Source organism: Dromiciops gliroides, chromosome 3 (assembly GCF_019393635.1).
Source record: "Dromiciops gliroides isolate mDroGli1 chromosome 3, mDroGli1.pri, whole genome shotgun sequence".
NCBI lineage: Eukaryota > Metazoa > Chordata > Mammalia > Microbiotheria > Microbiotheriidae > Dromiciops > Dromiciops gliroides.
In genome coordinates this window covers 660,139,848-660,150,359 of record NC_057863.1, presented here as the reverse complement: position 1 = coordinate 660,150,359, position 10,512 = coordinate 660,139,848, and the positions used below count along the sequence as shown (strand labels likewise).

The 10,512-nt window shown below is 37.2% G+C and overlaps 1 protein-coding gene across 1 annotated transcript; it reads right to left on the bottom strand.

The window, feature by feature from the left end:
- Positions 1-1,004: 1,004 nt before the first annotated feature.
- Positions 1,005-1,928, bottom strand: LOC122750981 (olfactory receptor 2L2-like). The gene has a single exon (XM_043997874.1). The coding sequence runs from the start codon at positions 1,926-1,928 to the stop codon at positions 1,005-1,007; it is 924 nt and encodes a 307-aa protein (XP_043853809.1).
- Positions 1,929-10,512: the final 8,584 nt, after the last annotated feature.

The following is a 10,512-nucleotide window of genomic DNA, read 5'->3' as shown; positions in this document are numbered from 1 at the left end:
GTCATATGTAAAAATACTGATGATTTATGTGGGTTTATTTTATATCCTGCAACTTTCCTAAAGTTGTTAATTGTTTCAAGTAGTGTTTTTGTTGTTTCTTTTGGATTCTCTATATACCATCATGTCATCTACAAAGAGTGATGGTTTTGGTTTTTCCTGGCCTATTCTAATTCCTTCTATTTCTTTTTCCTCTCTTATTGCTAATTCTAACATTTCTATTACAATACTGAATAGTAGTGGTAATAATGGACATCCTTGTTTCACCCCTGATCTTATTGGGAATGCCTCTAACTTATCTCCATAGCATATAATGCTTGCTGATGATTTAAGATAGATGTTGTTTATCATCTTAAAGAAAGCTCCATTTATATGTTCTCTAGTGTTTTTAATAGGAATGGCTGCTGTATTTTGTCAAAGGCTTTCTCTGCATCTATTGAGATAATATGATTTTGGTTAGTTTTCTATTGAAGTGATCAATTATGTTAAGAGTTTTCCTAATATTGAATGAGATCTGCATTCCTGGTATAAATCCCACCTGGTCACGGTATATTATCCTGGTGATAAATTGCTATAATCTATTTTACAATCAACTTTGAAATCCTTAAGAACTCTGATCATCAAATAGACTAAGTATGATTTGAGATGACTGGTGATAAGGAATTTTACCCATCTTCTAACAGAGTAGTGAGGAACCAATTATAAAGAATATGACACATTTTTGGAGATGGCCAATGTTGGGATTTATTTTTCTTGACTTTTCCAATTTGTTATAAGAGTTTGCACATTTGCTTGTTTGTTTCCAGGGGAACCATGGCAGAGAAAGAAAGCAAATACAAGTTAATTGAGAAAAATAAAGTTTAATTTAAAATAATGGTTAATCAGGACTGATAGATTAATACAGCCTGTTTCCTAATCTTTGAATAAAGTAACTTGGCTTCATGATTAGCAAGACTGTTTCAGGTTCAATTTCTGTGACTTTATTTCCCAGCTATTCTTTTTTAGGCTTAGGATCTCCCTAAGACTCTCTGGAGGGCTCCCAACACCTCCTTATTCCTCAGGCTATAAATGATGGGGTTAAGCATAGGGGTGAGAATGGTGTAGAAGACAGCCAAATTCTTGTCCTCTTCTGGGGAACGCAAAGATAAAGGCCTCAGATATGTATACACAAATGGGGCATAGTAGAAGGTGACCACAGTCAGGTGGGTAGAACAGGTAGTGAAGGCTCTCTTCCTCCCCTGTGATGAATGCATATGATGTACAGCATAAAGAACCTGACCATAGAAAGCCATGATGCCAAGGAAAGGGACCAAAAGAAATATGCTGGTGCTGAAGAGCACTGTGTACTCATAGGCCCAGGTATCCATGCAGGCCAGAGGAACCATGGCTGGAATATCACAAAAGAAATGATTAATGGTTCTAGACTTGCAATAAGGCATGCAGAGTGCATAGACTGTATGGAAAATGGAATTGATGGATGAAGAGACCCAAGACCCAGCAATCATTAGCAAATACATTCTCTTGTTCATGACAATACAATAATGGAGGGGGCGGCAAATCGCCACATAACGATCATAGGCCATAGATAACAGGAGTAACCCTTCAGCACATGCCATGATTATAAAGCAGATACTTTGGAAACCACAACCCACCAAGGAAATGGAATTGTCCCCAGACAGGAAGTTGAAGGCCATCTTGGGAACTATACAGCAAATGTATATGAGATCCATGAGGGAGAGCTGGCTGAGTAGAAAGTACATGGGGGTGTGGAGGTGGTGATCCATCCAGATGAGGAGAATCATGGTTGAGTTTCCCAAGAAGGCAATTATGAAGATGAGGAGAACCAGGAGGAAGAGGAGCAGGCCAGTTTTTGTTGGGGGAAACAGCCCCAGTAAGAAGAAACCAGTGGTGGTTTGGTTCCATTCCTCCATAAGACACTTTCTAAGTTATTTTCCTAAAAAATAAAAGAAGTGAATGGAAAGACATTTTGGAGCAAAACTGGAGCCCTATGACTTCTGCTGGATTCCTCAATTGTTTAACATCTCCCTGCCCCAAACAGAAAGACACGCACACACAGCTGTGTATTTATATATATTGACTTTAATACCTGAAGCACAGCTCATTCTCTGTTTGAAGTAATTGCAATTGATGTCTATATGTATATGTATGTAGTACGACCTCTTGTTTTATACATATATCTATATATCTCTATCTCTATGGTACTGTGGGTAACAGAAAGTTGTTAGGATGTGTCAAAGGTTCCCTATATAGAGTAGCAATTACTTAAGCTGCCCCTGGAAGCCTTTCAATCTTGGAGGTTTAAAATTACTGAAATGGGGACTTAGAGAAAGACATGGGTACAGATTAGTTAGTACCCATAAAATGGAAAAAAATAGTATGTGGATGTAAAAGAATATGATTATTCTGTAACAATATAGGAGACAGCTTCAAATAAAATATGGAAGACTTCTGTAAACTGATGGAAGAGAAAGTAAGCAAAACTAGCAGAACAGTTTCTAAAATAACAATAACCAAGAACTGCTAATACAAGCAACTTAGAATTGCATTGGTTTTGATTATGCAAAACATTTTTAATTTAATGTAGTCAAAATGATCCATTCTGTATTTCATAATGTTCTATATCTCATCTATGGTCATAAATTCTTTAGTAGTTTCCAGTTATCTGTAATCTGCTAACTAAAAAGGTGTGTGTGTGTGTGTGTGTGTGTGTGTGTGTGTGTGTGTGTATTAGATTCTTGCAGAGTACCAGAGAATTAATGATCTAAGGAACTCAGACTGAGTTTGTGGAACCCCCTTACTCTGGCCCCATCTTACCTCTCTGACTTGGTGGCCTATTCATTCCTCTGATGCTTGGCCACTATGACTCTCATTAGTCTGGTGGCCCCATGTATATAATAGAGGGCAGAGTCTGGAGTCAGGAAGACTCATCTTCCTAAATTCAAATCTGGCCTCAGATACTTACTAGCTGTGTGGCCCTGGACAAGTCACTTCAGAATGTTTGCCCCAGTTTCCTCTTCTATAAAATGAGCTGGAAAAGGAAATTGCAAACCACTCCAGTGTTCCAGAGAACCCAAATGTGGTCAGGTAGAGTCAGTCACAACTGAGAAATGACTGAATAACAACAACACTTATGTAGTGCTATACTCTGTGCTAGGCATGATGCTAAGTGCTTTAAATATGTTTTTTACTATTTTATTTTAAATATTTTACTTTAGTATTTGAGTTTAAAATTTTATTGTATTCAAAATTTACTTTGCTATTTTTATTTATATTTCTGACTTATCTATATATTCATTTTGCAATTGACAAAAAATCAAAACAAGAAGAGATGAGATGAGAGAGAAAGTGTCTGCTTCATGGATTAGGTATCAGAATCATGCATATCACAAAGGAGTTTGACTTCTTTCTCCATCATTGCAAACAGAATGCATTTGACCTATCGAGAGGGTCCTGGGAAAGGATCCCTAAACTCTGCCACAAGTTTCTGGAAGTCTTCTTTCCATACTCAGAGGCCAATGATGGCCTTTGCTTTTCTTTGTTGAAGTTAGCCAATTTCCCTCTGCCCCACGTCCCATTTAAAGAGACTCTTTTGATCTCCATCAGTCATCACCCTCCCATTGTCTTCTGGTCCCTTTCCTTCAGCCTATAGACATGGTTAGACCTCCATAATTCTGAAAAAAAAAAAAAACACCCAAAAGGAACTTCTATATATTTGGATTCTGGCAGACCCAAGATAACTTATTATATCTTTCTGGAGCTAAATCTCTCCAGAAACTTCTATATTCATCAGCCTCTCTTGCTTCATATTTTCTAACCAGGCTAGTGTCCCCAGTCAGTAAGCAGCATTTATGAAGGGCTTATGGCCTTCTCAGTGTGAAATCTAAAGTCCTTCCCCCCCCTAAACTTTCAGGATCTTTGATCTTCATTTGATAATGAGGCTCAGTTCCCCTGGGTGTCCCCCAAATTGTGTGATTTGGTAATTTTATGCTCTTTCTCTTACTGCTACTTTTCTCAGGCTTTCAGTAGGTTCTCATCTTGGACCTTACAGCAGCATCATAGGGAGACAACACAGGATGTGGGAAATAGGTGGTTCTTTAAGGGGCCCCCAACATCCAGACCCATGATTTACTGTTGAAAAATTCACACAATGCACTATCATGCTAGTGCTTTCACTTTGATAGCTGTGTGACCTTGGATTTTACTTCTCTGGACCTCAGTTGTCCCATACTTGTAGATACAAAAATAAGAGAGTTCGACCAAATGATGTCAAAGTCCTTGTACATGTCTAATGTTTTATGGATATACAAATGTCAGTCTTAGACCAACTCCACCCACTCTGGTCCTTCTTTAAATAATTACCAATTGTTTCCCAACCCTTCCTCTTCCTCTTGTACATTCACAATTCACCCAACAAAACTCTTCCTCAGATATTGTGCTACTCTCCCCTCCACATCACAGGACATTCTCACTGAAAAGAAGAGCCACCCCATCTTTGTTTCTATCCTATAACCCACAATTTTGTGATCTGACATGATCACAAGGTTGTGATGAGCCCCTGCATTCAAGATGAACATCTTTTATTTTACTCAAGATGATGGGCAAAAAGCCCTCTTAGAGAGCCTGTGTTGCCTTGAAGAGAGTACACCATAGTCTGTCTCTCTTACTGATTAGGCTTCTGTATCAGGGCACTTCTCTCTTAGTGCCTTACTTTGCTTTTCTTTGAAATGAGGACATTAGACACTGTAATTGCTATGATAATTACCAGGTCTTATGATTTGTAAAAATATCATCCAAAACAGTGAAAGGTATGACTAATCTGCTTGTAAGAGTGGAGCCAATAAGTCATCAGTGAGTGTTAGGATTGTTCCAATTGACAGGGTACTTATCCTCATCTTTGAGAGTGAAGGTTTCTTTATTATTTTCCTTATACTCACCTTCTCCTAAGCAAAATGCCCCCTAACATAGACACTCATCTTTTCTTCACTGAAAGGCTGCCTGCCATTTCTGAGTTGTATGAGCCAATTCTTACACAAAAGGAATCCCTAACCTAATATGCTTGGTAAATTATCATTTAGCCTCTCCTTAGGAGGGGAGCTTACCAATTCTCTGGACAGTAGGGACATTTCTCATTGTTAAGAAGATTCTCTGACCCCCTTCTAATGGGAAGCCCAAATAAACCTCTCCCAAACAACCTACTATTGCTCCTGGTTTTGCCCTTGGGGGTACAAACAGAACAATGCTAATCCCTCAACCAAACAATCTCTCTTAAAATACTTGTACACAGCTCTCCTGTCTTTCTTCCTCCCATTCTTTTCTTCCCCAGGCTAATATTCCCAGTTCCTTCATTTGATCACCATAGCACATGGACTCTAAATTCTCCCCAAAGTTTTTAGTTTCTTCTGGATACTCTTCAGCTTATCAATGTCCTTCTTAAACTGTGCTATTCAGAAAAAACAAACAAACAAAAAACTAAAATAAAATAAAATGTAACAATACAACACTCCAGATCAGAAGAGTGTGGAGTAAAGAGAGGCTGCCACCTGCCCTGTTCATGAAAGTTGTGACCCTCCTCATATGGCCCAAGCTCACATGAGCTTTTAGGGTTGCCATATCACACTGCTGATTTAGCTGGTTGTGGCATAGATTTTTTTTCTTCTGCAAGTTGTCTTTGGGACATTTTAAATGAGAATGTTTTCTGTGTTCAGTAGTTCTGAGTTTTCTTATATTTTTTCTTTCTTTATGATGTTTGGGATTTTTATGTGTCCTGTGAGAAATATAATTTGTATATTTTCTCCACATATCCTATCTTTTAGATCAATAATTTTCTATGTGTGAAAAATCCTGTTTTCTTTTGTTTTTGCTTCTTTTCCCCCCCACTTTTGTGTATTTGAATCTCTACTCAGATTTGTTTCTTTGGTGAGCCTTGCCACCATAGCTTCAATTTTCCCTATTCTGCCTATTATCTCTACTGTGTATTCCATAATTTCCGCTTTTGCAATTCTTATCTCTCTTTTAATCCATGCAGTAATATTCTGTTATGATTTTTTTCTTTCTTGGCTATCCTCAGGGTCCTCTGCCATATCAGGTGATGATTCATTTTGCTTTTTCTTTCACTATTCATGAATGTCTGCATTCTTTTACATGATCTAGAAGCCATATTTCCTTGTGTTATTAACATACTTCCTGTTAGTTTGTCAGATTGTTCTTAAGACATTTAATTGTGTTTTCTTCCTCTTGTGACCTTTGGTATTTTTATGTTTTTTCCTTTTATTTTCCCATACTGATAATTTTTTAAACTTTTGCCTTCATAGCCTTTTCCCTGTGGGATGGACCTCAAAACTGTCACAGACTTCCCCTACCTTGGGTAATTTGTGGTTCACCCAAGTGACTTCCAGGGCGGGACAGAATTGACTCTAGCTGAGTTCGATGACACTGTGCAACTCTACCTCACTAAAACCAATTTGTTCATGTGTCAAAAGACATCACCCATACCATTCTTTCATCCATTTGAATTGCCTTAGGAAGATTCTGAAGATCACCTGGCAGCATGAGATTCCAAACACTGAGGTCCTCTCTCAAGCTGAATGAACAATCATTCAAACTCTACTGCAGAGAGTGCAACTCTGATGGGCTGGTCATTTTGTTCAAATGCCAAATGTCTGCTAGCCTAAAATACTATTTTATGGAAAAGTCACAGAATATAATCACTCTTACAATGGTCAGAAAAAGTGACATCAGGAAACTCTCAAGGTCTCTCTTAAGAACTTTGGAATAGATTGCATGATGTGGGGAACACTGGCACAGGACCACCCAGCATAGTGTGCCTTCATCAGAGATGGTGTTGTGCTCTATGAGCAAAGTAAAATTGAAGTAACTCAAAAGGAATGCAAGATGCACAAATTTGAAGAATCCAACCCAGATGTTTGCATGTATTATTTGTGCCCAACCTGTGGTAGAGCATTTCTGAATTCATCTTGGTCTGATCAGCCATAGTAGTACACACTGTAACTTCACTCTAACAGAGTGATTTCATTTTGAAATGAATTAAGACTATATTGTTTTCCTTATATTGAGCAAACAACACCTTCCTGCTGTAAACTTAATCTGGTCATATTGTTGTGAGAAATAATTATTAATAATTGATATCTTTGAGGGGGAAGTCAATGTTCTTCTTTTTACTCCTTTCTTTTCCCCACTCCAGGGTCTAGTTCTCCTTGAAAGAAGATTATATTGGATCTCTTCATCTTGGTCTGGCCCAACACAAGCTTAGAAGGAATCTTGGGTGGAGAGAGATCCATTTATCTAGATAACTGAAAACTTCTCAGTCCATAAGGAAGGTCACTGGGAGCAGGGCATTGAAGAAAAGGACATTCTTTGAACTGATAGCCTAATGTGGGGCATAATCTCTCTGTGTAGGGGTCAATTCATGGTCCATGACCACCTACTGTTTCAAGGGTATAAAAACCCTGCGCCCCAGCACTATGAGGTCTTTAGTCTTTAGAGAGATGTCCAGTGACCCTCCTTTTATTAATAGCCTGTAGGCCTCATTAATAAAATGATTAAATTACCCAGGAATGATATCTCTTATGTTTTTAATCATCACCATATATAATATTTTAATATATTGTGGTAATCCATTTTATAATACTTTATTCTATATTTTTGGATCAGTGTTTCTTAGAGACATTGGTCTATAGTTGTTTTTTTTTTTTTCCCTCCACTTTTTATCTCCTTGGTTTAAGTCTCAAGACTATATTTACATTATAAAAATGGTTTGGAAGGATATTTTCTTTAACTTTTTTAAAATTTCAAAATGTGTATGAAATATTTAAGTGAATTATTCTTTGAATGTTTGATACAATTCACTTGTAAGCCCATGTGTGGTCCTAGATTTGTTTCTCTCCTGGGAATTCATTTATGTGGACTTAATTCTGCAGAAAGTTTCTTTGATAAGAGTTTTATGCCCATAATACATTGGTAACACCAATTTTGTAAGAATAAAAGTTATTTGTTGTTTAATCATTTCAGTCATGTCCAGTTTTTTGTGACTCCATTTGGGGTTTTCTTGGCAAAGCTACTATAGTGGTTTGCCATTTCCTTTTCCAGTTGATTTTTACAGATGAAGAACTGAGGCAAATGGTATTAAATGACTTTTTAAAGGTCACACAGCTTGTTAGTGTCTGAAGCTGGATTTGAATTCATGAGATGGTTGTTCTCTGTAAATTCCAGCTAGTCTGTCTAAAAAATCTAATGAGTGGTCACCAATAAATTAGAAGCTTTATCAAGAGTTTAGACTTTTAAGCATTTATTAAGGGGCATAAGAATTTGGTGAAGGGAGAGAAAGAGGCCTAGATGCCTAAATCTATCTCGGGGAGCCAACATTTCTAGCTCCACTCCCCATGAGGTCCTGATGAAATAGAGAAAAGAGCAAGCCTCACCCCTTCTTCCTCCCAGAAGCCTCGTGTGAAAACTGGAAACATCCCATCCACACGCACATACAGCTCCAAGCTAATTGACTGGTAGCTTTGATAGACAGTACCCACGAGCAAATGTCACTTCCTGACACCAAGGAACTGACCTTCCAAGCCACATGGTTTGCCCTCAGATGCCTTCTCTTCATGGTGGAGCATTTCTATAGTATCTTTCCAGTAGGTGGCATCACTCCAATTGTCACACAATATTACTACTATCATTATATTTTCAAGAGATCAAAGGGTAAAGAAAAAGATCCCATATGCACAAAAATTATAGCAGATCTCATTGTAGTAGTAATGAATTGGAAAACAAAGGGGTACCCATTTCTTTGAAAATGGATAAAGTAATTATAGTTCAGGTATGCAATGAAATACCACTTTACCATAAAAATTACAAAAATGATGGTCTTAAAGAAATTTGGAAAGCCTTGTATTAAATAGTGCATTGAAATGAGCAGAACTAGAACTATTTATAAAATGAAAACATCATTATAAAGAAAAACATCTTGAAAACAATTGAGCATGCTGATGAATATAATAACCAGTCAAGATGACAGAGAGCTTATTTTGGGAGAGAAGGGACCAAGCATTTATTATTTATCAACTATAGGCTGAACACTGTGCTGAGAACTTACACATATCTCATGTGATGAAATTTGGTAGACCTTCAATTTTATATAGAATATATACAATATATCATGTATATAATATAGACTATGCATGTGTGTATATGTACTTACATATATATTACATACAAATGAATATATACATCTGTATAGATAGTGTTAGAATATTACTCTCCAGGGCCCCCTGCCGAGAAAGCATGAGGTGACCTTTCTGAGGTCGAATTGGCATCCTGGAAGTTGCCTCACAATTCCTGGACTGCATTTAAGTCATGTCAATCAATGGACTCAAATGCTACTAGCCAATTAGCTTGGTGTTGTGTGTGGGTACCACCCCTCTTCTGGTCCCACAGGGAGCTTCAGTTCGAACTGAGCGAGGCTCCCTCTTTTTGATAGTGTGACCTGCTAGGTGGAGGCAGCTTTCTCTCTGTCACTTTCTCCTGCATAGATCTAAGCTAGATTTTTCCATTCTTTCAGAGACATGTGTTCTCTCTTTGATAACCCCTAATATACTTTAATAAGTGTCTAATGCCTAAACTGTTGCTGAAGCTTCTAATTTATAAATAAATCTTAGTTAGCTTCCCCTACACTGGGGGCAGAAAAAGGTGACCACACATTAGATTTTAAATGTCACAATACATAGAAAGAGAGAGAGAGAGAGAGAGAGAGAGAGAGAGAGAGAGAGAGAGAGAGGGAGAGAGGGAGAGAGAGAGAGAGGGAGAGAGAGAGAGAGAGAGAGAGAGAGAGAGAGAGAGAGAGAGAGAGAGAGAGAGAATCATTGGAATTGGAATTTGTTAAATTACGGATAAAAATATTCCCTTTCATGTGCTGGATTTTTTGATCCTCCATATGAATTTTGATTGTGTTATCTAGCTATTCAAAGTGTCCATTTGGTAGATGACTTAGTGTAAAGCTCTAAAGTAATTTTGGCAATATTGTCATTTTTATTTCATTAACAAGGTCCATCTATGAACACTCAATATTCCTCCCGTTATTTAGATAGTTCGTTATTTCTTTAAAGACAATTTTGTATTTTAATGTATTCAAGTATTAAATGAGCTTTGGTATGTTGAAGATCAAATATTTGTGGCATTTTAGAGTTATTTTGAATGGGATTTGCCCTTCTCTTATTGACACTTACATTTTGTTTTCAGTAAGTAGAAGCAGCGAGCTAAATTGTAGGAGCTATTTTCTCAATTATCTTCTCTTCTAATTCTTTCGGACCTTTTAAGCTTTTTAAAAAAATGATATCATCAGCACATAAGGATAATTTTGTTTCTTCTTTATGATTTTTATACTATCTTTATGCTTTTAATTTCTTTTTCTTTTCATGTTGTTATTACTAACCTTTCTAGAAGAAAATATATTGACAGGGAGAAGTGGTATATTTAATTTAT